The sequence below is a fragment of the Lissotriton vulgaris genome, chromosome 10 (genome assembly GCF_964263255.1).
Source record: "Lissotriton vulgaris chromosome 10, aLisVul1.2, whole genome shotgun sequence".
In the NCBI taxonomy this organism is placed as follows: Eukaryota; Metazoa; Chordata; class Amphibia; order Caudata; family Salamandridae; genus Lissotriton; species Lissotriton vulgaris.
Window position 1 is genome coordinate 95,253,243 of NC_141698.1, and position 26,870 is coordinate 95,280,112.

The 26,870-nt window shown below is 41.5% G+C and overlaps 1 protein-coding gene across 1 annotated transcript; it reads right to left on the bottom strand.

Moving 5' to 3' along the window:
* Window positions 1-714: 714 nt before the first annotated feature.
* ZFAND2A (zinc finger AN1-type containing 2A) lies at window positions 715-25,171 on the bottom strand. Its single transcript, XM_086940594.1, has 9 exons — window positions 24,231-25,171; window positions 18,580-18,700; window positions 17,853-17,947; window positions 14,339-14,467; window positions 12,926-13,077; window positions 12,714-12,803; window positions 11,608-11,668; window positions 9,108-9,184; window positions 715-1,836 (listed from the first exon to the last, which is right to left on the bottom strand). The coding sequence occupies exons 2-9, from the start codon at window positions 18,632-18,634 to the stop codon at window positions 1,740-1,742; spliced, it is 756 nt and encodes a 251-aa protein (XP_086796720.1). The 5' UTR covers window positions 18,635-18,700; window positions 24,231-25,171; the 3' UTR covers window positions 715-1,739.
* Window positions 25,172-26,870: the final 1,699 nt, after the last annotated feature.

The following is a 26,870-nucleotide window of genomic DNA, read 5'->3' on the forward strand; positions in this document are numbered from 1 at the left end:
TGTGCACTGGAAGGATATCCTTCCTGTACAGAATGTTATGCAGAGACTCACTTCAAACCTTTTCCCTCTATGTATGAGTGCTGTAAAGTGCAGCACACATGCAAAGTCGGAAAAGAAAGGAGAAATTAAAGCATCTCCTTCCTTGCGCCTACTTGAAAAGTACTTTACTGAGTAAATTGGGTTTAGTGTGAGAAACATTGGGTGGTTGCATGGGAATGCCCATGCTCCACCCTTGGTACGTCCCCATGGCGCAAAGCAGCGCTAAACTAGTTTAGAGCTGAAAACGAAATTGGAAAACAAAGATTTTGCACCAAATCTTAGTAAATTTCCGCCTTAGAATGTAAACATACGGTATTCAGGTAAGTTTATATGGGTGAGCCCTCTTCCTTCTATCTGTTTGGCTAGCCTATATGCAACGAACTGTCAGGTACTCTTCCCCCCCCCCAGGTTTATATAGCGTGAACTCGACCTGAAGGTAACAGAGCGCTGTAGAGTAGCAACAGTTGCATTACAGAAGGACACATTCATGTCTAGGCACGGGGAGATTATGTGATTTGCCTAGAATCACAGGATGTTTGAGCCTCTAACGAGAATCGAATCTGGTTCCCCAGCTTCAAAGTCGGACCCCCTGGCCGTTAAGCCACCCTCCCTCCTTTACTCATCTCCGCCCCAATAGATCTAATCTCTACCCTTTAGTTTATGACCATAAAACGGTTTCATATTAACAAAACATTTTTATTTACAGATTGTACAAAACAGGAAAAATATTGGATTAGTCCATTTTATTCTGAAGCGGTAATTCTACTTTTCGGTTTCAAACGCTGTTTGTCATAATTATGCTTGATGGAATTTTAGGAAAAGTTCCCTCGAGTATCCATAAAAGTGTGCATATTTGGACCGGCTGATTAAAAATAATCTTTGTTAGTAACACAAATCAGTGACTCGCAGCTTTGACCTAGCACTTTAAAATGGATTACCAGCACCATACCTAGTGAGAGAACAACCATCCCATTCAAATTACTGTCAGGTCGTTTGCACTTACACCCAAAGCAAGTTTAAAACCAGTTTCTATTCAGCCTCGGGCGCCAGTATTTGAATGGCTAAAACAAGCATTTTAAATAATACATAGTTTTATATCGATTTTTTTTCGAGCTGTTAAATCGTACACGGGTACAGTGACTATCACCTTTATATTATGTTATTATATACTTTTACATATTATGAAACCGTATGCTCTTTCTAAAACTTAAATTTACACACAAACTTTCATATATAATGCACTTCAGAGAATGTTCACCATGGTACATTATGTGTGTAGTACAAAGCCCCGAAACCCACTTGGTTTTAAATAGAACTATTAAAAATAATTATATTAAAAATGTGTATCCAAACGTAGACTTCTAATGCAATAATCGACTTGAAAACGGAATGCATTAGAGGATGCAAATGTTCATGTTTATCGTTTGGGCTTCCAAAATGCTCATGTACAAATAAAACAGATGCCAAATGAGTATTTAAGGGCAGCAGCATCATCTCCTCGTTTTAGCTGGATAGTCGGCCAGCTTCTTTGAACCCAAAGGCCAACCAATTTTGTGAATTGCCTCTTTCAAAGGAGAATGCTAGAATTCTTCACTCTAGCCTCCTATTCCACCTGTCAATTAATGCTCTTGTGATAAGTCCCAGCCATGTTTTCAAACAATATTTACAGAGTTCTGTCTTCTGCGGATTGCTAGACAGATTTATTTTCCCACCACAGTTTTCTTCCTGCTTTGTAACTGTATGCTTTCATCCAGACTGGTTGAAAAAACTTGGGGTGTTGCATCTTCCTGCTGCAAGCTGAGGAGAAAGAAATTGCCCAAGTTAAAATACTTAATTTCATTACAAGACCGGAGGCTACCATTATGCTTACAACTTTTAATGCAGACCCAAGCAGCCGCATATGTCACAAAGTAAAAGTTCTATACTAGAACACAACAGACCAAACAATAGCAGTAATCACTAGGCAATCAGCCTCTTTTAAATGCGGCTCCAAGCAGATAAGTCATGCTTTTCTTATCCTCCTTATCATTGCTGGTTTAATTTATTCTATCTGACTATTCTTATTATTGTTTTTAGCATTGTTTATATATAAGTATTTAAACTTGCCATTTCTATCTAACTAGCATATTGCTTTTCAGATCTTTTCAGGTGAGTTTTATTTGTACTTTTCACCTAACCGACCCTCCCCCTATTTCTCTCTCGGGTAACCGTTCTCCAATTTACGGAGATCGGCTTCCTCCCTCTTTTCTCACCACCTTCATACTCCTTTTACGAATGCCTGTCCGCTTTTCCGCTTCATGCGCCCGCTTTTCGACCGCTTTATGCGCCTTTTTATACAAAGCCTGAGGAGTTTCTTACCTCGCCCTCCTTTCGGACTTCGGGACCTTTCCCGTCTCTTTCCCCATGCCTCCAAGCCCACAGGGACCCGAGGAAGGACCGTTGGCAACACACGCGCTGCGTGCTATGCCTGCCTAGGTACCTTCCTCAATTCCCTTTTACCATGGGCGTCTCTTCACAGCTCGCGCTCGAGGAAACAAACAGTTCCCCGACGCGATCAGCTGTTTTGAAGGAGATTTACCGTTTCCTTTAGCGCTCTTGACAAATCCTTAGCGCTTTTGCCAAATCCTTAGCGCAAATCCCATATAATCTCTCAAAACGATCCATTAACCCTTCCAATCCCACTCTCAACAGTTTTTAACACTGTTTCCTGCCTTTTACTGTCTATTAATCTGTCACTAAGAGTCTCTTCGTCCTACTGGACCCTCCCCATCCTTCCCTATTATATTAATATATTTAAAAAAAAAAAAAAAAAAGGGGACTGAATTATAGATTATTTAAATATTATATAAAAAAAAATAAAAAAAAAAAACTATAATTATTATCCTTGAATGCATAAAGGCATCACATATTTTATTATAAATTTACTCATGTCTGATTCCGACTCAGATCAAGCCAACGCAGCTGAATCTGATTTTAACGATGAATCCATCAGGAATCTTATACATAAAGAAATGAGATCCTGCATGTTCTCTACCCTCTCTCAGGTCATGTCCTCCAAGAGATCACTCCCTCCCGGAAGGGATGATTTTAATAACGATGACCTGGCAAACGAGAACACAGAAATAAGGGGTAAGAGGCATAAAAAATCTAACAATATTAATTTTACCCCAGAGAGCACGGGAGGTCCTAGCACCTCAAATTCTACAGGAGGTAATCTCACCTCACTTGCCTCAGGTGTCCTTAGCGGCACAAATTCAAGAGGTGTCCTTAGCGGCACGAAAGTTTTGGGTGTCCCCCGCGACACATACTACCAAAGTATGAGAAGAAATGTTTTCCCCTCTTAATATTAAGCACCCTAGAAGTTCTGAATGGACCCCCCATGACCACATTTGTAAGTTTATTACTAAGTGGATCAGGAATCCTTTGGAGAGGGAGACTCGAAACCTTTTGAGAGCCGAATGCTCCAGACCCTCTATAGAGGGTAAGGTTTGCCAAACCCCAAATCTCGACCCCGAGCTAATCACTTATCTGTTCAAGCTCGGCAGGGACCCTCGTAAAGGACTGGAAAGATCCCTAAAAATATGCCAAGATAAAGTTTTAGGTATCCTGGGTCCCTTGACTAAAATAATTAACACAGCAGAGGAAAGCTACCTCACCGACTCCCCTCTTGACACTCTTTCAATCCGTGGTTGGAGTCAAAGAGCTCTAGTCTTGTTGGGCAATGCTAACGCAGGACTCAACTCCGAGAGGAGAAGAGTGGTCTTAACTAAAATTAGCCCAAAACTAACCGATTTGGCCGACAAAGAGCCCTCCCTTAATCCTAAAGGCCTTCTCTTCGGTGAAGACTTGATTAAAAGCCTTGGTAAATATGTCAATACCTTTACCGCCTTGGATAAGGCCCATCAAAACATGAAGAAAGTCTTCAATTCTAATAACCTTTTTGGAAGGGCCGGAAGAAGGGGCCAATCTTTCGGCCGCTTCAACCGACGGCCCTTTTCTAGATCCAGGGGTTATGGCGGAAGAGGATACCAACCCCCCAGCCAACCTCCCTTCTATCCCCCCAGAGGAAGAGGCTTTCGTTCCAGAGGTTTCAGAGCAAGAGGAGCTCCTGTCGACACCAACCCTCAAAGTGAGTACTCCTTCTCTTCCCCTTTCTTCGAATCCAAAAGTGGGAGGCAGGCTGAAGTTCTTTTACCACAACTGGAAACTTATCACACAGGATCCTTGGGTTCTAGATACCGTAGTTGGTTTCCATGTAGATTTCTTTCAAACCCCAGTTCAGAATTCAATTCCGAAAGCAATTCCACTTACTCTGGACCAAGAAAAAATAATAGAGGAAGAAATTTCCTCAATGCTTCGAAAAGGTGCTATCATAGAAGTCCCTATGGAATTTCTGAGGTTTGTAAGCACTCTTTTTCTTGTAGAAAAGAAGGACAAAGGTTGGAGACCCGTTATAAATCTCAGGGAACTCAACAAATACCTTGTTTACAGACATTTCAAGATGGAAGGAATCCATCTTCTCAGGGACCTCTTATTAGAGGGAGACTGGCTAGTCAAGCTGGATCTGAAAGATGCCTACTTTACAATCCCCATGGCCAAGGTTCATCAACCTTTTCTTCAATTCATTTGGAAAAACCATCTTTACCAATTCCAGGCCCTTCCTTTCGGCCTCTCCTCAGCCCCTTGGTGTTTCACCAAGGTGATGAGGGCAGTGACCTCCTCCTTAAGAGAAAAAGGTATTCGTCTCATCATTTATCTAGACGACATCCTTATTCTTTCTCAAGATTACGATCAGATCATTCAAGATCTCAAAACTGTTATAGACCTTCTAGAAAGTTTGGGTTTTATCATAAACAAGGAGAAATCCATTCTTTCCCCCTCCAAAACGATGGAATTCCTCGGTTTCACAGTAGACACAGAGAATTGTCTTCTTCTCCTTCCTCAAAAGAAAATCTCAAAAATAAGGAAAGAGATAAAACATGTCCTGAAACAATAATATCTCTCCTTGAGAGAACTAGCCAGACTCTTGGGCCTTCTCTCTTCTTCCATTCAGGCTATCTTTCCGGGCCCCTTGAATTATCGAGCCCTTCAAAGAATAAAGACCAAAGCTCTCAGATCAGGTCTCTGGTACGGCGACTGCGTTTCTCTGAACCAAGAAGCTGTCTTAGAACTGAATTGGTGGTTAGACAATTTGGACGCATGGAATGGCAGAGCCATCTTTGGTTCAGCTCCAGACTTTATTTTGGAATCAGACGCGAGCCTTCATGGCTGGGGTGCCTGTCTCCAAGATCAAAACACTGGTGGGATCTGGTCTCAAGAAGAATCCTTTCAACACATCAATTATCTGGAATTGACTGCAGGACTATATGCTCTAATGAGTTTCAAACACTATCTTCAAGGCAGATCAGTCATTCTGAAAATGGACAACATGTCCGCAGTTGCCTACATAAACCGCTTAGGTGGCACCAAATCGGAAGATCTATCAAACCTAGCCAAGAAACTTTGGATATTCTGTCTGGAACACAAGATCTCTCTCAGAGCAGAATACCTTCCAGGGAAATCTAACCTCTGTGCAGATTGGAACTCGAGGTTCCTCATAGATTACAGCGATTGGAAACTCAACACTTCTGTCTTCAATTCCCTCAATCACTTCTGGGGTCCTTTCCAAATAGACCTTTTTGCCAGCAGACTAACTTTCCAACTGGAAAATTATTACAGCTGGATGCCCGATCCGGGTGCTCTAGCGGTGAACGCCTTTCTCCAATCCTGGGAAGGGATCATCGGTTATGCTTTCCCTCCCTTTGCAATGATCCAGAGAGTACTTCAAAAAGTGAGACAACAACGCTCCTCAATAATTCTGATAACTCCGTTTTGGCCGTCCCAGGCATGGTTTCCCACTACTCTGGAACTAACTTACGATCTACCGTTCCTGATTCCCTCACTCTTAGACCTCCTTACAGATGTAGACGGTCGAATTCACCCTCTCGTTCAGACAGGGAGTTTGAACCTTCTTGCCTGGAAGGTGTCAGGAGATCTAACCATCTCGCAGGACTTTCGTCAACAGCTTCTACTCTCCTCGGAGAATCTTGGGCTCCCGGTACACATTACCGGTACAACAACATCTGGAAGATATGGTTACGTTGGTGCTTGGAAAGGCACCTGGATCCCGTGGAGGCACCTATCGTTGATATAGTTAATTTTCTGGGAGAACAGTTTGATAGAGGTCTGAGTTACAGATCTATCAACTGCTATAGGTCTGCAATTTCTGCTGGTCATTCCCTTGTCAACAATAAGACGGTAGGTAAGAATCCTATTATTTGTAGAATTCTTAAAAGTGTAAGAATCAGAAGACCTCCCAAACCAAGATATCAATCTCTTTGGGATGTTAAATTAGTCCTTGACCTTTTCTGCTCCTGGCCTGAGAACTCTCTTTTAAGTAGAAAGAATCTCTCTTTGAAATTGGCAACTCTTCTTTGTTTAATTTCATGTCGAAGAGTTTCTGATGTTAAGGCTCTTGACATTTCATATAGGTGCTATGATATTTTTGGGGTCAAATTTGAACTACATAGGAGAACCAAAACTATGTCTGATAGTATCTTTTATCCACGTTTTGACATGTGTAATAAACTTTGTGTTGTTCACTGCATGAAAGAATATGATTTAAGGATGAATTCTCTTCGTCCTCTGGGTGTTGATCAATTACTTATCTCCTTTGTTAAACCTCATAAAGGTATTTCTTCCAGTTCTATAGCAAGATGGGTTAAAATTGTTATGGGACTTGCTGGCGTCAATCTGGATCTTTTTAAACCACATTCCATTAGAGGCGCTATGGCAAGTAAGTCTTTCTGGTGTGGTGGTAAGTTAGAAGACATTCTTAAATCTGCTGATTGGTCAAATTCTAGGACCTTTGCTCATCATTATTGCAAACGTATTACTCATATGTCTGATGCTGTTTTACATGACTACCAACAAGCATAATGGTAGCCTCCGGTCTTGTAATGAAATTGCGATTCTCCTATTAACATGACCAGAGAATCTGGATTTCATTAAAGACACGGAGGCTAACATTATCCCTCCCACCCATCCCTTGGGTGGTTGTGTTTATTTTAATGGTTGTATTTAATTCATTTTCTATTGCATTTGTATTTCATTCTCATGTTATACTCACATGCTTGCTTTATCCTTTTTTACAGGTTTTATCTTCAATTATTTCTGAATTCATTTATACTTTTCTTCTTTTCAGATAACCTCTCATGAGTTTACTTTATGGCTCCTGTTCTACATCCTTTGGATTTGCTTCCTGTTTTTCGGATTTTCAAGTTCTTCTATCTTCTTTCAAGCTGTACTTCGTGGATGCTTCTTGGACTTCCTTTGCTCCACATTTAAAAGAGGCTGATTGCCTAGTGATTACTGCTATTGTTTGGTCTGTTGTGTTCTAGTATAGAACTTTTACTTTGTGACATATGCGGCTGCTTGGGTCTGCATTAAAAGTTGTAAGCATAATGTTAGCCTCCGTGTCTTTAATGAAATCCAGATTCTCTGGTCATGTTAATAGGAGAATCGCAATTTCAAATTTAGATTGTCAATATATTACCCCCGCCACAAGCTGGAGGTGCAATGTACAACACAAAAGGGAGCTGCAATGTACAACACAAATTACAATGAAGGGGTTTTGGAATAACTAATTCCAGACAGGTTCTTTCCATCCGTAACGGATAGTCGGGTGGCAATAGTGCCGCACAGTGGCACCTTTCCCTGCAATCCTGGATATTATTTCTTAAGGGTCAGCATGAAACTGGTCTTACACTCATTATTCACAACCAGCATCACTTTGTGTGTTTGGCCTCAAGTGATCGTTTTTGCTTAGCAGCGAAGAATCAAGAGGTCTAAGTGATCCTTGAGGGCACTGTCGGGTACCTGGATTGTTGGATCCCATGCTTAAGCAAGGCTTAAATCCTGCTTGGCGTGTCTTAAGAATGAATGTGACTCTGTAATTGGATGGTTATAGCATTCTCTGGAATTTTTACCATAATCGATTGTGAGCGATGCAGTATGAGGTGAATAGTTCATCTGTCGCCAAGGGAGGGGGGCGAGGTTGGGATTTTTCAGCAGTGGATTACCAGACCGTTTTTAGAGAGGACAAGTGAGAAGGAAGTTGATACTGAAGACTAGGATAGAAAGGGCTTCTGAGGAGTTAACAATGGGAGATCATCAACTAAATAACATTCTAGACTTGATAGTGGCAAGGGGTGCATAGTGGGTGCAAGGTAGGGCACACGGGTTGTATGTGCAGAAGGGTATGGGGGGGATAGTGTTCATTTTGTATATTAAGGTTGCCTGCTGAAAGTTAGCTTTGGTGCCAAGTCTAAATTGATAAAAGAATAGGAAGTGTGGCAGGGTAGTGTACTGGTGAAGTCTATGAGCTCCTTGATCCCATTGCGCAGCTGGGTAGTGGTACAGACACAGACATCAATATTAAAGATGGTGCTTGCACAAGGTGTGGGAGTTTGTGCCAGTGCTGCTGGAGTTAAGGTTTTTTTTATTTTATTGTCGTTCATCTCGAGTATTGAACACCACAGTTTGGTAGTCGTAATTTGGTCCATTGCAGTCCTCATTGGTGCAATGATTAGTTTTGGGTGTTTAGCAGTGTGTTTGCGGTTGGTTTTGGGCTAACAGGTAATGTGGTGTTTGTGCTAATCTGTCAGAATGGAGATTTAGAAAAATGTAAAGGTGGCTTCTAAGAGCTGAGCCTGGGGTGTATAGTGCAACAGTTAATCTCTCCTCGTGGATGTTCGCAGTTTAGAGAGCGCGAGGCAGAGAAGCAAGTTTCTTTTAAGAGGGTCAGTGAGTTGATATGAGTCCATAAAGATTATGAGCCCAAGAAAAGCTTTTTTTTGGAGTTAAAGAATTCAGATTGCAATTAGACCTGGATAGTCGGTTAATTATGATGCCTGGATACTAAGATTAGACAAGCCCCAAGTGCATGAGAAACAGACTCATTAATGCTGTGATTTTTAATCTGGAGGAAGTGGGATTTAGGGAAGCAGCTATCTTTTTCAGGTCTGTACCTGGGTGTCTGTGAATCATTCTGTGTGGCTTCTGCAAGTGATAACTCCAGGACTCTCTTCAGCACTTCCTCTTCACTCTTCAAAAGATAATTTAGAACACACGTCAGTCACATATACTTACAACAGCAATATTTTTTGTCTTCTCATTTCTAACCCCCTTACCAAAGAAGCATGATTCAATTCCATGCCTGGCCTCCCCTTTTATAGTATAAAGAGAATAACCAGCCCCTCTCCCACCGGCCGCCGCCTTGCAGGTAGGCTGTTCATCTGCTAGAGCCTGGCACAGCTTCAAACATAGGATATTCTGCAATTCGTCAGCGTCCACATTGCTGGCATGAAGAGCTAGAGAACGAGGCTTGCTTCTTTTAGCCTTTTAAAAAGCCCATAATGATTTAACTTTTGAAGGCCAGAAAAACTATTCTTGCCCTAAAAAAAACTTTTTTTATTGGAGTAGTTTAAGCATTTGGAGACCTTTTTGCTCCCATGCAAGTTTTTCAAACAACAATAGTTCAAACACAGGTTAGAATTGTATAACTTTCCGACAAACTTGTTTAGCTTATCCTGTGATGTTTGTATCTGGTCTCTGAAGGAGGCTTGCACTGCGGATGTACCTGTTGTGACTGAGATGAAAGCTCGTGCTGCTGCATCCTCAAATTATAAATAGGAGAGATAATGGATGCTCACAGGACACAACCATGGTTTTGCCTCAAGATAGAATGATTTGATTTAAATTCAAAAATTATTTTACCAGACGTCTCCTAATTCCTGATAGATTTCAACTTTCTTGGGATGAAAAGTATGATGTGACAGGTTTAGGTCATCGGATCGGATTAGTTCGGATGACTTTAGTTCGAACTACACATGTATGTTTTTTTTTTTTAATTCAATCCCCTGACCCCTAAAAAAATCTTTACTACCTCTATACTCTACACATGCTTACACCCTAAAAGTCCTTTACTACTCCTACACACTACCGATCACTGAGCCATTAGAATCCCTTACTAACCCTATACACTACCCATCCCAGAACACTAAAAATCCCTTACAACCCCATACGCTATCGACCTTGAACCCTAAAATGTGAACTATACCATGTTTTACCCATCCCAAAACTAATCTACCCTTAAAAGCTTACCCCAAAAATAAAACACATATATATATATATATATATATATATATATATACACACACACACATATATATATATATATATATATATATATACGCCCATGTATGTATATATACATACATCGTAAGATTTAGAGCTGAAGTAGTTTTCCTGAAAGGAACATCTGAAGAAACTGTATGGTGAAATAAAGAATATGACCAAAAGAGGGCACCCCCTTTGATTATTACCAATCAAAGTACAGGGTTTGATCCGCTTTCCTGTTGTGTGTTTGTCCGAGGGGAAGCTATTTTAAAGCAGCAGGCTCTATCACCTTACCCAAGTATAAGAGGGGAAGAGATGGTTGATTTGCAGTGCAAGCCCCTAAATTACAGACCAGAGATCGCAAATTTCACATCCTTATTGAACCTTAGGCCTTTTAGGAAGGTACTAAAAAAACCCTCTTCGCCGAGTTAAGCTCTTTAAATGTATCAAATATCCTCTGCCCAGGGCCTGATGCTGCTTGATCTTCTTGGCTGTGATGGCCCCCTACTAATGTAGCTAATTTCAGGCGCCTAGAGGCAATTTAGTTAATTCCAAGTATTTGCAAAATTAAATGCTAGGAGCTATTTTGCAGGCTAAGCCCCAGAGGGCCACTGGGAAATGTTTGTTTAACACAGATGCAAGAACAAAACTTGGAGATCAGTACCCGCACTTCTCCGTAAACATTACTGTTTGGATGCATACTTGATGGTCTGAACAACTCAGACTTAAAAATAAGGCTTGGTCCAGTATGTAGAGTCCAGTGCTGCCAATGAGCTGTTACTGGCCAGCAATGTTTTTTTGTTTTAGATCAAAAGTATTGTGTGTAAACAAAACTTTGACCTGTAAAAATGTTTTAGAGTGAAACTAAGAACAGGTTCCCCCAGATTCTGCATGTCAGTAATAATAAGTTTATTGTTGATTTAATTAAAATCTTAGAATATAAAACCATATCGTCTCCATCTTATTAGACAATCTGATATACAGGTAAGCAAAAATTATAAAATCAAAAGTTTAAAAGGATTATTAAATGTTTACAGTTATTGAGACTCTGAGCAAAGTAATTATCTTACATATACGTAAGTCTAAGCAATCCATGGATGTTCATATGTTCGCAAGCACCACTAATAGTTAATGACATAAACCAACAACTCTACATGATTATTCTTCATGTCAGCAGCAGAGGAAACGCAGAGGTAGCGCGCTGCTTCCCAGTAGCCCTCACTGGCAGGACATAGCAGTGCTTGACACTTCTACACTGGTGTTGATGTGGAGCATCAGCCCTCTTAAAAGGAAAAGGTTGACATTGCAATGGAGCTCAATGAGAGCCCTAAGAGATTAGGTGGTACTTACCAATCCATTCTGCCAGGTGGCAGCATACGACATCCCACAGCTCCTAGGCAACAGTGAAGCACTGAAAGTAAAGAGGTGAGCTGTGTTAATCTTAAATATACATACCATTTTCCACAACACCTATCCTGTGATCATGCCATTTTAGAAACAGGGTAAGTAGTACTTCATTTCCACAAATAAAAAGTGCCCAGGCACTCCTCAGGAGGCTACATCCGCTTGCACCGCCCACTACCTCTGTCAGGGCTACCAAGTACAGGTACAACACAACTACTAACCATCCCACTACTACAAGCGTGACAATTCTGACTATTCAAGGCCCCCCGAAAGCTAGAAGAATGGCTTTGGCAATAGGTATTAGTCATTTTTAATGTATTAATAGCTCAACTATTGTTGAGCTATTCTCTAAATTAGACAAACAGTGCCACCATGTGGCAGTCTGTCATAAGTACTGGTGTTACCAATTAAGGGGCCTATTACGATGTCGGCGGAAACAGGACCTACCTACCGCACGGCTGGTTTACTCCCATAGAGGAATGGGTGTCTGTGTTTATCCCTGCACCGTGTGACAGGCACCTCCTTGAACCCATTGGAAGCCAGCCGGAATGATTGGGCGGTTTAATTTCCAACCACCAGCATTGTAATGTGACGGTCGGAAATTAAACCAAGATGCAGCCTGGAAAGGCTAAGACCGATGGTTGGAGCCTTTCTGGGCTACATCGTAATTGGCCCCAAGTATTGGCGCCGAGCATCAGAAGCCGCTGGCTCAATTGAAGCACTGAGGGTAAGTAATTATGCACATCTTGTGCCCTGTCCAATGCAGAAGTTACAAAAGCCATTTCATATCTTTAGTAACAGCCAAATCCAATGTCATAAGCACCAATAGCAACCCACTGGGAACTCCATGCAGGGAACATTAATGGCACTGAATGTCTTTCAGACAAATTCAGTTTTAAAATATTTATTTCTGCCTTGTGCAGTTCTAAAACATACAAGTATATTATCTAGTAGCCTAAAATGGTAACTTGGATCATTATAAAATCCTAAATTAAATCAGATTGGCTGGATCAACCCAAAAGGGACAACTATTAATGTCTATTGGTTTATACCTGATTGACTGAGGTGGCTGGTGCGCTGCAGTTTCACGCATTGAAGATGCTGCGTCAGAGCATGTCTCTGCCCTTAAGATGGCTGCGCGTCTGCAAAACAAAGATATCACTCAGACAGTGCCCATTCCAAAGTAACCTAGCAAATATGTAAAGAGTATGAGCAAGGCAGGGTTAATAATCCCTACAAGTTAATAAATAACTGGTAATCTCACCCTGCTTTTGAAAGTGGACGAACACTGCCTTTGCAACTGTGATCTGATGGATGTCTGTGTTTAATACAAAAGTTCTCTTGACAATGATCACACACCACCTTCATGAGTTCTTTCCTTTTGCACCCTGGTTTTAAGCACTTGTTCCTGAAGATCTGTAAAAGGTAGGAACAGAACAGATTCATGAGAACATTACAAATACCTTTCTGTGAATGATGATGTTGGGTTCTCAGATATTAAGTACTGCTGTGAGAAACAGCTATGCATGAGCCACAATTAATCTTTTAAATGAGTATTTTTGAGGTAGTATATTAGCTGGTTGTAAACGAAACCGAAGAGGCATTTTTGTAAGATTGTGCAATTATAAATTCCAGCTATCCTGTATGGCTAGGTCAGGCAGCCTTTTTTCTGCTGTTATATACAAATACATTATTTTACCATCCTGGTACATTAATTCTGCTACTAGTGGACAACTCTCAAATAATAACAGACCAAAGAACCCACAGGCTAACCACAGCCAGTTAGAGACAGTCTTCGAACACACAAGTGGATAGTGCCTAGAGACAGATTAGTTAATTGTGTATGATATACGTCAATCTCTTTGGAGAGGAAATCTTGAGCTTAGTTTAAATTGCTTAAATCTGTAAAGTATGGCACCTGCATCCTATCGCTCACACTTTCTTTACAGTAAAATGTTGGACTGTTACAAAGCTGCGTGCTACTCATGAGAGAAAACGGCTCAAAGATCCCTAAAAGTAGGGCACATGGCTTAAGATCTTAACTTGGTGCGGTCTCAGTCTCACAGGGAAGAAGTTGGCCGCGCTTTAAAAGCACTGGACAAAGCTTCAAAGAAGAATTGGCAAGAGAATACTGATGCTCAGTCATCCACACATCTGAATAGCAAAGTCTTTTGGTTGTCTCTAAAATACAGCATCTACTATCACAAACAAAAGACATTACGGGACAGAAGGGCACCTTTCATACATTTTTTTTCCTCTGAATTTACAGAACTCTCATGCTCGAGCTATCGGAATGTCCTGCGGCTGGTTAACTGAATGGGCGGCCACTACTACAGCAATGTTCACTGATTTGTTCCAGAAACGAAATGTATTCTCATGGAGACTGTCAGCCTGGGCCCTTCCCTTCGTATAGTTAATCTCATGCTAGAGTACCATTGAGTGAGTAACAATAAACCTCTGTTATTCAGTGCTAAGATACCCTATGGGCAAACGTGCGCTTTACAAATACAAGATATAGAGAGAGACACACTCTGGGTTGTAGGCGAGGTTATATGTTTCTCTTGTGTTGGACTCTAAATTAAATCAGTAGACAGAGTTGATCCAAAAGATACAGCATCTCTAATACTGCATGAAAATCATAAACTCATAATCTGCAGCAAATGAGAACATCATTTACCTTTTGGTTACGCTGAGAATCAGATTTACAGTTTCTGGCAATATGGTCTCCAATCACAACATCAGGCACTTCACCTCTTTTGACTGGGATGGGGGCGTTGCACATTGGACAAACTGGAACCTGTACGTCCTATTAAAATAAAACAATACAAATATATATATATATATATATATATTTTTAAGACACATGCTTGAATAAAAGAAGAACATCAGAAATTGTGTTACTAATTTGGAAGGAGAGTACAGCTGTCATCGTAAACACACTTTTATTAGGCTAAATACAGTTCCTAGAGAATCTCTTTTCAAACAGTGTTTGCTGGGATACAAGCAGCAGCCAACTGCCCTACAAAATGTAAGTTCAAGTAGTACAACAATTTTAAAGTCAAGAAAACAACAAAATCTAATTCCATAGCCAGTTTAGAGGACATAATGAGCACAATAATCTTGACTTTCTAGCCTCAGAGGCCAAACAACTGTCCCCCAAGAGCAGGGTCATTGGCTGCCTGCCACGGATGTGTGTTGAGCCCTTGGAGCACTGCTGAGAGGCAAGTCAGATCTAAACAGGTTTTCTCTTAGGCAGCACAAAGTGCACCTTCTTAAGATACTATTTCCACTAACATTATCACCATTGAATTAGATTTTTGAAACAGTCGAAAATAACTTTCAGTAATTTTTAATGCATTGCTTTGGTGGAGATGTACAATGATGATTGTATTTATTGCTAGGTCTTATCACAGAAAATGCAGCTATAACTAGACAGTGAAAACTTCTTCAGAGTAATTGTTGACTGTGTGGGTATACTCTTTCCAATGTGTAGTATGCTATATTTGTATACATTAAGCAGCCTGACATGTGCACTTATTAGGCACACTTTAGGGGGGACCTGCCTGATGTATGAAACTAGGTTTTCCTAGTTTACACAGGCCCTTTCCTTGCCATGTTTTGATGCCGTACTTTTAAACTGCCGCCTAGCCGAAGCAAAATGGTGATCCACAAAGCCATATATTTTGTCATATATGTGGGTGGTGTAAGAACACACTGCAGATCACATACAGGATTTAACTTCCATGCCACTGGTGCCATTACTGTGCCATTTCCTGTGGCCTTACAGGAAAGTTAAAAAAAAGCCTATTAGGTGAAACAAATGCCTAGCACGTGGTTTGAGGGAGAATCGTAGGTGCTATACCACAGTTTGGTTGTCGCACAGTAAACAAAGTTCTAAAGCCAGGATAAATAGACAAAAGTGGGGGGCTGCTATAAAAATGATGTCTTTTCTTACAGCAGCTGACAGAAGTTTTATCAAGATTTCAAAACCTATGCATGAAGGAACTGAAATGGTCACATTGCATTCTTTCATCTTAGTTTCAACCAGTCACTTGTGGGATGTACTCTGCTCCAGCACATTAACTGTAAAGTAATGCTTTAAAATTAAATATTGAAAACACATTGAATCAGGGATGGTAAACAGTAATGCTAATGGTTATGAAAAAAAACTGGTTGGAATGACTTTTTATAGAATACACTGTGAATTTGACACCAAGTAGTTGAATATTTTATAGTGTACCTGCCTGCAGCATGAGTCAATACAATCGGCTGTTAACACACCTTTAGGCTTCCTGTTTAATTGTTTTAGACACTTGGCAACATACGCTTTGTGTGTAAACATAGCGGAGTTTTAAATGTTTAAAAAAAATAAACTGTTAGAACCAAATGGAATGAAGGTTTCAACCTGCAATCAGCAGGCTCTAAATGAAGCTTGTAGGCAAGGAGCAGTGGCGCAAAACATGGAATCGGTCCCATCTTAATCTCTGCAAAAGAAGCAACTAACTATACATTCGACTTGCAATATCACGCGCGCATGACTTGCAATTGTCCGACATTAAAAACTTTTCACAACATATTGCACCCATAAACATAAAAAAATTAATTTAAGGAACTCCCAAGTTTACAATTATGGAGGTTAAAAATGTGGATTAGTAAAAAATGAAATTCGTATGTACGTCCAGCGCCAAACCAGAATTAGTATTTTAATTTTTGAAGAAAAAAAAAGTTACTTTTAAGCTAAATTGTAATCCATTGGGTCTCTACTATCTTCAGCCTACAATTGCTCTACTACCTAGTAACCAACCAGAAACAGCTTCGTAGTTAACTCAGATTTTTGTGCAGTCATTACTTTTGCACGTGTAAGAGTTATACACATCTAGGACACCACAAATACAATACATGGGTGGCCCCTCAACTGTTCTCATATTTTCTACAGCTATGGTGCTTTTGGCCAAGTGCAAAGGGGTAAATAGGCGGGTGTTGGAACTCAGAAAGACCTCAAAAGGCAAAGTCGAAATTAAGAGTGCCACACGGGTCGGGGCGATAATTTTCACACACGGTGAAATAAGAAAACACAAGGGGCCAGATGTAGGTAATTCTATTTTACCGATTCATAAATACCGAATTTTACCGATTCGGTATTTATGAATCTGTAAAATAGAAGTAGTGAGATGTAGGTACATTTCTTTTTCAATTTACGGAATCGGTAAGAATCGGTATTTACCGATTTGGTAAATACCGAATCGGTATTGCCCATAGATTCCTATGGGCCTTGAAGCCCATAGGAATCAATGGGCAATACCGATTAGGTATTTACCGAATCCTGCAAGGGTGCAGGGGGTGTCACTTTGACACCCTCTAGCACCCCTAATACAGGCATGTGTGCCATGTGGCATGTCTGTGTGTCACATGGCATAGGTGTGCATGCACACATGTGCATGCACACCAGGATTCGGTATTTTACCACCCAATTGGATTGGGTGGTAAAATACCGAATCTTAAAGGCCTTTGGGACTCAGAAGAGTCCCACCTACATCTGGAAATACCGAATCGGTAAATATACCGAGTCGGTATTTTACCGAATCTGTAAATTTACCGAATTGGTAAATTTACAGATTCGGTAAATAAATGGCCCCCTACATCCCAATCACCAAATACTGGTCGGTAACGGCCGAATTCGGCCGTTACCGACCGGTATTTGGGCTCCTACATCTGGCGCAAGGTTCTGAATTTATTGGGTGCGGCAACTCCAATCACAAGCTTTGTCCTTCAAAACGGGCAGTAACATCCAGCATGTCGGCGGGGGGGGGGGGGGGGGCTCTGGGGGGGTACGGTTATAGTTGCAGGGTTGTTCACACCCAGTAATTACACTAAAAATTCAGATTGTCGCTTTAACGGGTGTTAGAGCAGCGAGCCAACATATTCATGAAGCTGGACCTTTGGTTGTATTTGATAGAGGTGGGCCCTATGAAGATGTAGGAGAACACAGAAGCACAGCTTTGTACAGAGACAGCAAGACACGGGTTTTAAATTTAGTTACAATTAATATTTCATAATGGAAGCCAAGAAAAAGTTCCTGCTGCTAGAAGATTGTACCTTAAACACCATTTGCCCTGGTGTTTCCTTGTGGGAGTCATCGGAGTACAAAAAAATAAGTAATAGGATGAGTCAATGTGCTTTGGCAACGCTACCTTCTTGTATGCAGAGTTGCATCTGTGCTGCTCATACTTATAGTGGTTTTTGCAGAACACGTCTTTGCATGCGTCACATTTAAAGGGCAGGAAATCTGCAAAAAATAAAGCAAGTTAATGAATACCATGTTATGAAATTATGCTTCTCCACCATAATTATCAAAGTATATAATTTCACATAGCAACCCAAAATTGTATGCTTCAGTATCAGGCACTTCTTTTAAAACGGAGTAATGGATTTCCATTGACCATCAATACAAATAACCTAAAGTGGTAAGGAAGGAACTTGGCTCATAAATGCAGCATCACTGACTGTAAATCCAGTCCACCACCTTTGTTATGGCCCTCATCCAACTGAAGGCCTAAACCCACAGGAGAGGTTGCACCAGAGGGGCAAAATAATTAACATGCAATATAGACTATATCCAAGGTCAAAAGTATTAGCACTTTTAATTTTTCACCCCCATCCACCCCATCTTGTTTCCCCTTTTCTCTCGCTCGTCATAGTTACTCATTGCGAGAACCTGAAATTAGTTTTGGGAAAAATGTATGCCAGTCCCATACCAGCAACACCATTTTCAATAGAAGGAATAGGACTGCTTCCTCTCTGGTAGTGTGGAAGCAGCAATGTCTATGATACCCTCACATTCAAAACGAGTACCAGAATGTGTTTAAGACATTTCTTAGTTACTGCTTGTACAAACGTTTATAGTTTACAGTTTCTTACCCAGCTGTTTGCACGTTTTCTCTGAACAATGTTTTCCCAAGTCTGGAAACTCCATTTTAAGATATGCGTCTGTGAAGATTCTCTTGGTCCTCTTTAAACAATGGGTGGTGTCACAACTTCCCTACAAACACAAGCAAACCATAATCAAAAGTTCTACATATCTGCATTTTAGCAGACTCACAGTACATTATTTACACTTTTAAGGAACGCATTTTAAGATCTGCATTTATGTGCAGATAACTGGCCTTCGTCAATGTTTAGAAATAGAGGCACAGGCACAAGCAAAACATGTACAAATATTTAACAACAAGGTAGCTATTTATCAGGCAAAATAAAAGATCTATGTTGCTGCGTAGTGGAATCCAGAATAAATCATTCGTTGTCAATTGTAGTCTTTGATAGTGCAGTATTTGGTTCTATATCAATATTCTCTTATTATATATAAAGCTACCTGAAGAAGTCAATGGCCTTAAAAAAGAGAGAGTGGGTCGGTACATTCAGGTAAGAAAGACCGGATGGACTGTAATACAATTCCATGACAAGTGTGTATCTGACCCAAAAAGGACTGAATTCCTCTTGGCTTTCAGCAACGGACAAGCCCAGCAAGTATATCTGTCATTCGCATAGACCGATTCGCAAATTAGCTATCCCCAAATAAAAAATTGCTCAGATTCACGTTTGACACCGACCTCTCCATTGAAGACACTTTCCCAAAACAATCCGAGACAGCTCAGGACCAGCTCCTACTGCTGACAAAAGAGAGAACAAGTTCTTTTGTAGTAGCACAGGCCAATATTTATTCCTATCTGTAGGAACAAAAGTCCACAGATGGCAAGGAAACATTTAATACCCTGCCCATTTTACACTTTCTGGCCTGCATGATGTCCAACTTGAAAGACTGTTTACATTTTGTTTGAACCAAGAATATACTTTAGGTGGCTCGTGTTTTTGTGATAAAAGAGCTCCAAGGCACTAAACGTATTTAAAAATTGTGGAACTCAGACAGTAGGCAACAGAAATTGTGTGGCTGTGCTTTCAGGTCAGTGACACCAAAGCAGTCCAAATGCTGGCCTCTTCCACCCGTTAGTCTGGACTTCTGATGGAAACTCCAGGGACCAGTTCCGTAAGGTTTATGAGACAGGAACCTTCTGTTTACTTTTTCTCTTAAGACTAGGAACAAACGAGAACGCATAGAGAGGCCTCACTATTGTAAAAGGGTGACATTACTGCCTGGTGTGAGCTGGGCAGTCTTCTGGCAAAGAACAAGGCCTAGCCAACTGAAGTCTGCAAGGTAGATGTTTTGTGGGAATGAGTCATCTAGTCGACATGAGGCCTTTGCTGCTCAGATCACCAGAACATAGCACATAAGCATCAACGTCACCAGAGATCAAGGACCTGCAGAGGAGCACTCCAGGGCTGCAAGTGTGGCGATCAGTACCTTGCCTGGTACCATTACATAGTTAATGGGACCATGGATCGGCCCTTTTCCGGTAGCAGTGGATTTTTCTCAACAATGTATATCTAAAAGTAGTGTCAACTCTGGCTACAGAATCTTCCCTCATCTTGAGAGCTCTAACAATTGCCATATATCCCACTCTACAACTGTCATTGTATGCTAACATTATGTCACAGTTCCCAGCCCTAACTTGCAAGTCTGTAGGTCCACATGGTGCCACTGGTCTCATGAATGTCCTACTAATGGAAGTTCTGACTGATCTAAAAGTTTTGGCTCATATGCAGTTTAAGTTGTTACACCCCTTGGTGACGTCTTTGAGCACAATCAAAATTCTGGCACCAGCATAAATTCTTATGTGAACTATAACTGAGAGACCAGTTTCACCCTTAACTAGGCCTTGGAGTTTTCCACACTGCGCAGAGCACACTGAGTTCTGGAAAAATCTGCTCCTTTCCTCGTTCGCCAACATTAAGTTGGTGCGTGGACAATCCGAAGCTTGACCACCTGCCAGCAAGATTTCTCAATGCGGGCAGTCGCGTTGAGAAACCTTCAGTTCGTGTTGAGGAAGCTGCCGCTCGAGTAGAACATCTACTCAAGCGGCACAAAGAAGCAGCGCCCTCTTGTGCTGTGCTTAGTGCAGTTCACACTGATTTTCTAGTGCTGGACAAATACCCTGTGCTAAAAATCAGGGCGGCCTAATACACTCTGCTTCTTTCGGAACGCAACGTAGTGAGGCAGAGTTTTTGAGTTATGCCGAACTCCACCGAGGCCTACGCTCAACTACTCTTCTGCACTCTCTCTCCAATTATAATGTATGGTGGCTTTTAGAGCCATTTTACAAACAAAAAAAACCCATTAAGTTGCCAAGCCTTGTACCAAAAACAGATGAGAAAATAAGGCCAAAAGCGCACAAATAATCAACTTGTAGCATTTTGTATGGCAAATCTGGCCCAATGTTGTGACTAGTAGACAGAACACAAGACAAAAGAAGAAGAGTTAATGGGCTTGGACAAGAAAACCTGCATCATTTTATCTAGTACTGCATGAACCTTAGAGTCCCGTTTTATTCTAAATATAGCCAGTCAATATGCAAGATAGTTATATCAGCCTTAAAAGGTGCTATGTCTTCTACTTTTATGGTGTTCCTTTTCTTTCTGAGAATTAAATTAAACTCAGCGGCTGCCTCTCCAAACCTCAACCTCTCTCACTGGGCGTCCCACAAGGCTCTATCCTCTCTCCAACTCTTTTCAACCTCTTCATGGAACCCCTCACCCTTATTTATTTATAAAGTTTTATATAGCGCAAACTTGATCCCGAAGGATATCAGAGCGCTTCACAATTTCCCTGAAATAGGAATATCAAGCTGGCTGAATATTCACATAAAATGTTTTTGCAAGTAAAAGATCTAGACCCAAACTCAAAAAGAAATATATTTATCAATGTTTGTTCAAGCTTCTTTGATAGTATTTGGCTGGTGGACTCATAAACAAGCTAAAATCAGTTACCACCTTTATGCCAATGATACTCAACTATATTATAAGATCAAATCCCACAATGACATCTTACATATCAACGATGCCCTGACTAAAATCCAAGCCTGGTTTCACCTTAACCACCTCAAATTAAATCCCCCAAAAACTGAAATCATCCTATTCGCTCTCAAAAACAACTCACTGCCTATCCAACACTGGATTACAGATATTAAAGCACTCAGCTGCTCTCTCAGCACATTCAACTCTGTCAAACCCCTCGGCATTAGCATTGATCAGATTTCCAATCTCATCCCTCATATAAAAAACGCGGCTAAAGGTGCTCTCTTCACTCTACATAACCTTAAAAAAAATTAAACCCTTTATTCCAGCTGACGACTTTAAATCCCTTGTACAATCACTTGTCCTTTCCAGAATCGACTATGGCAACGCCACCCTTGTTGGCACCCCCAAAGTTCAATTTGCCACTATTAAATCTGTTCTCAACCTGGCGGCCAGGTTTATCTCTAACTGTAAGCGACATGATCACATCTCCCCTGTCCTTAAAATTCTCAAATGGCTTCCAATCGAAGGCGGATCCACCTACAGGATTGCCTGCATCACTCACAAAGCCCTTCACCAGAACACCCCTTCGTACCTTTCTGACAAATTCCAAAAAGCAGGGTGTACTAGATCTCTGAGGAGCACTAGCGCCCTTGTCCTAATCCCCCCTCAGCTCAAAAATAAAAAGACTCAATCTTGTACTTTCTCAGGTATTGCCCCTCTATTTGGAATTCTCTTGCCAAAGATCTTTGTTGCAACCCTTCCCTCCCCCCTCTTCAAAAAAAGACCTCAAGCTGCTGCTTCTTAACAAATATTGGGGTTCTTAATTATATTGAACTCTCTTTCCATATACCTTTTGCATTACCTCTACTCTCTCCTGCCTACTACTTTTCCTATAATCTCTCCTTCTTTCATTCTCAATCTCACTACTCAACCCCTCTCTATCTACTTATTCACCAGTTCTCATTTTCTTTACATGATCTCTGAATTATTCCTTATCCTTAGACACTTGTAAGACTCAAATGTCTTATTCTATGTTAACAAATTGCCCTATGTTTATCTGTTCTTAATGTGTAACTCACCCTGTAAAGCGCTCCGATACAATGGGGTCCAGCTAGCGCTATATAAAGCCTTTTAAATATATAAAAATAAATGGAAATCGCTGGTAAACAACAGTGCCCACCGCAAATAATGCTCAGTAACCACTGACAGTCCTATGGAACATGCCTTGCCCTCTCCCACCTGGATGAGGGTTGTGCCCTACTCGCCATCATCCCTGTGAACGGTGTCTTTTTTGGTTGCCGCAGTGGCTCCCTCAAACAACTGAAGAAACAGGACCACTTCAACACCATAAATGATTTCCATTAGCTACCCCTTCCGAACTGCAACTACAACTCAATGAAAATAGCCCACCACCGTAACACACAAACCAGCTGATGCTGCTGTTCATGATATTGCCGCACTTAAAGCAAGAAATCCAAAACGGAGCTCAAGACAAACCTGCCACTGAACACCTCTTCCTGTGTCCCCAGGCTGAACAATCACCCCCCCCGCCCCCCTACTATTTATAAAGTAACTAAACAGCCCCTTCTGTCATTGACTTCAGTAAGGACCCTCCTAGTTCCTCCACAATCAAATGAGCACCCCTTTTCTCTCCTTGCCCTTACTGCATGATCTCGAACAATGCAGCTTACAATCACACTCCTCAAACCATCCCCATTAATTTTGATCTGTTACCCCCTTTCTAGGCTAACAGTAGCTAATTCTCAAATGCTGGCGGCCATTGGTCTGCTTTAAAACAAACAATGTTACAAAACAACGTTTGATTTGCAGAAACAACGTTTTTTTTCATATTCTCGGATTTAACCATACAACAGTATTCATTAACCCCTTCCATGCTGATGACGGAACCGCTCCGTCATCAGCTACAGTTGAGCTGTGCTGATGACGGAGCGGTTCCGTCATGGCCCGGCCGCCGCGCCTGCGCGGCGCTGATTTCGCGCCTGCGCGGGCGTTCTAATGAGCGGGGCGGGTCATGATGGAACCGCTCCGTCACCAGCACAGCTCAACTGTAGCTGGTGACGGAGCGGTTCTGTCACCAGCATGTGGCGGCCGCGCGGCCGCCCCGCCCCTTTAGCGCTGCGGCGGAATAGCCGCCGCAGCGAAGGGGTTAAAATCTACGATATATTAATTTTCTAAAACAAATGATAATATAAACTTTGAAAATATAGAAAAAACTGACATGGAAATTAAAGAAAGGAGGCAGAAACAGCTTTAAAACTGTAAAACACTCAAATGAAACACTTGTAGAAACTGTCTAAATCGGATTCCAAGCAAGTAACGACTTGAATGGGTATATTTATCTATCGAGACATTCAGAAAGTAAATGAGAATTAATATGAAAGTAGGTTTCCCACCCTGGAAAAGGAATGACATCCAGGGAAGTCTCTACAGAATGTTTTCTTTTCCAAAACAACTGTGGTTAAGGTGAGTGTGCTATTATGAGGAGGATTTAATAAAATATATATACTGTCGCATGCTACATTGTCTTATTCGGCAATCGGCGAAAAAACACGGCAGACAGAAAAGAGAATAAATAACACGTGGGAACAAAAAAAAGCTCAGCTCAACAATGTTCAAATAAACTCTATGAAGGAGCTCACCTCTGCTGGTTATTCGCTCAAAAACAGCTGCGTGGTGGTGGGCTGCCTCAGGAGTCTTCTGGTCTGCTCGTTCTTGAAAGTCTACCTGTCCCCAGGGAGATTGCAATTAATGTCTCTAGCCTGGGTCACCTGGAAACTGCTCTCCTTCGGGTACTGAACGTCTTCGTTCTTCTTTTGGGCATGTACTGTCGGAAACGGCCACGCCAGCAGTATTTATCCATCAGCGTGTGCTGAGTCACAGCTCGCCTAAACGTAAATATCCACATGCAGAGAAGCCTTCCAGCTGTTTCCAGAGCCAACCAATGTTTACTGGCCGACCACGCCTTCTCTGCTGCATCACGTCGCACAAATGACGTCCTACGTGAGAATGACAAGCAGAATTGTGATCCTGTTTCTATGGCTACGAGCGCGCCCGCGTCCAAAACATACGTACGTAGCCAGAGTCATCGACGAAGGACAAATACTGCTGAACCACAGGCGAATGTACTGAAAATCCTTGTATGGTAATCGCCTGCATGGTCAAAATAATAAATTGGGTAACCAACAAAGGGATACACGGGTTTCGTGAAAAACAAACTCAAAATGGGATAAAAGTTGCTGAATGTTTTAACTCCCTAAAAATCAAATGCTACTGTGAATAAAACAAAAATAATATCCACTATAAAAATTATTTAAACGTCTTTACGAAAACAATGAGGCTTCGACTACATCAAAACATTTATAGAAAAACGTACCCGCTGTCAACTTTCGTGCACCTCAAATATGATCGGATCCAAGCATGTGTGCTTACATTCACAGTACTTTAGAACTGTCCTAAGTTTCCTTTTCTCTTTAAGTACATTTCGGACATCAGCTGTGGAAATAATATTTACACTTGCTTCAAAATAGTACGTTTCCTTAGGGGGTCCAGCTGCTTTTACTGCTTGAAACACACTGACTCCTTCCTAAACGATGACTTGCATTTTCTACCCTTAGACTGTGACGTTTTCAGAGCGCTGGGGACTTAGGTAATTGATCAGCTGACAGTGACTTGTCCTTTTATCCCGTAGGCCCGCCTGCGCGCGGCGATGATGTCACCGTCATATTTATCGGTCATGACTCGGCAGTTTCTTCTAACACATGACATCCAGCATGTACATTACCAACGATTTACCCCATTTTTGCCAGCTATTTTCCTCTGGTGATTTCATTGATGTTTTGGCGGGCAGTAGTTTGATATTTCATGGGCTTGCTGTAGTTTTGGAACCAGGACTGCAGCCAGTTTAGGCGATGATGCGGGTAGGGTGAGCATGAGAGGGCCCGGACCGTCTATAGCATCCATGGTACCACCTCTGCGGTAGTGCAAGCAGCGTGCACACTGCAGTTAAACGTTAAATGCTGCCCGCTCGGGGAACCGCCTTATTATAAAAGTGTCTCGCCATTGGGCACTAAAGTGACGTCAAAGTTATTCCGACTGCGTTTTTCGGGTGTGTTGTTACACTGTAGTGCGGTACTGGCTCGCACATGAACCACCAGCCCTCAAGCCTGCCGGGAACTGGCACATCGCGCGCTGACACTTCCTTTCAGGACCAGGATGTCACGTGAGCTCACACCCTACCACTGTTACTGGGCCTGTGCTAGTAGCAGCGGGAGCAGGAGAGCCGGCGCACAGGTGTCACATGCACCAGCGCAGGCGCTAGCAGCCTGGCGTAGCCAGTTTCAGCGCTGGTAAATCAGAGTGAGTGGTATTCATTTCATATGCGTGACAATGCATTTCAGTGCGGTGATGCGGAACACCACACTGAAATGCGTTAGAGTCACGCCTGATGCGTGATACCTGGCAGGCCTGAGTTTGTCAGACAATGTGAGAGGGCAGCCTAATGTAAATACATGAGTGTATGCAAGATACGCCCATCAGACATATATTATTGCAAACAATAACGCTTTTGGTTTGTCTTGTTCATGTTGGAAACACACCAGATGGGTGCTTCAGGTTTCATTACAAGCATAGCTGCCAAGGTTTCAGATTGCTTATATGAGACATTTTCATAATTTCAGTGTAATCATGAGTGACTTTCAATGACTAGGAGTGACACTTCCTCACCAGCAATATCAAGCAATGAAGACAAGGTAAACATATGAACGTAGCTGCCATGTTTTCAGATTGCGTATGTGTGACATTTTTGTGGTTTATGTGCACTTATGAGTCACTTTGAACTGTCACATATGTGACAGTTAGAGTGACACTTTGGAGTAAAACCAAGCAACAAAGTGCATTGAAACAGGTACATACATATCACTAATTACACCTTTTTAAAAAATGAGAAGCTCAAAAAATATCTTGAAATTGCTGCAAAACCCCTGAAATGGAAGTTTAGCACTTCCTCGTCACTCTATCTTATACTGTATGTCATGTGTACTCACAAACTTTCTGTCGGGGGCCAACATTACAGTGTGGTTTGTGGCCGAGGGCCACACCGGTACGGGTGGGGTCAGCAGGAGGGCTAGAGTAAAAAAATTCAAACCTGTTTCAAAACATTAGACAATGCTGTATTTCAAAAGCAGATGTAACTACAAAGAGCACATTTTGATAATACATTTTTATTAGCAAACAATAGCAATCTTAGGAGGCATTGCATAGCTTCATATACACTTTTATCC

Coding starts and splice junctions, on each gene's coding strand:
- ZFAND2A (XM_086940594.1), bottom strand. CDS start 18,634: ATGGAGTTTCCAGACTTGGGAAAACATTGTTCAGAGAAAACGTGCAAA. Junction 12,804..12,925: donor CGTCCACTTTCAAAAGCAGG/GTGAGATTACCA, acceptor TTTGTTTTGCAG/ACGCGCAGCCATCTTAAGGG. Junction 11,669..12,713: donor CAGCCACCTCAGTCAATCAG/GTATAAACCAAT, acceptor CTTTACTTTCAG/TGCTTCACTGTTGCCTAGGA.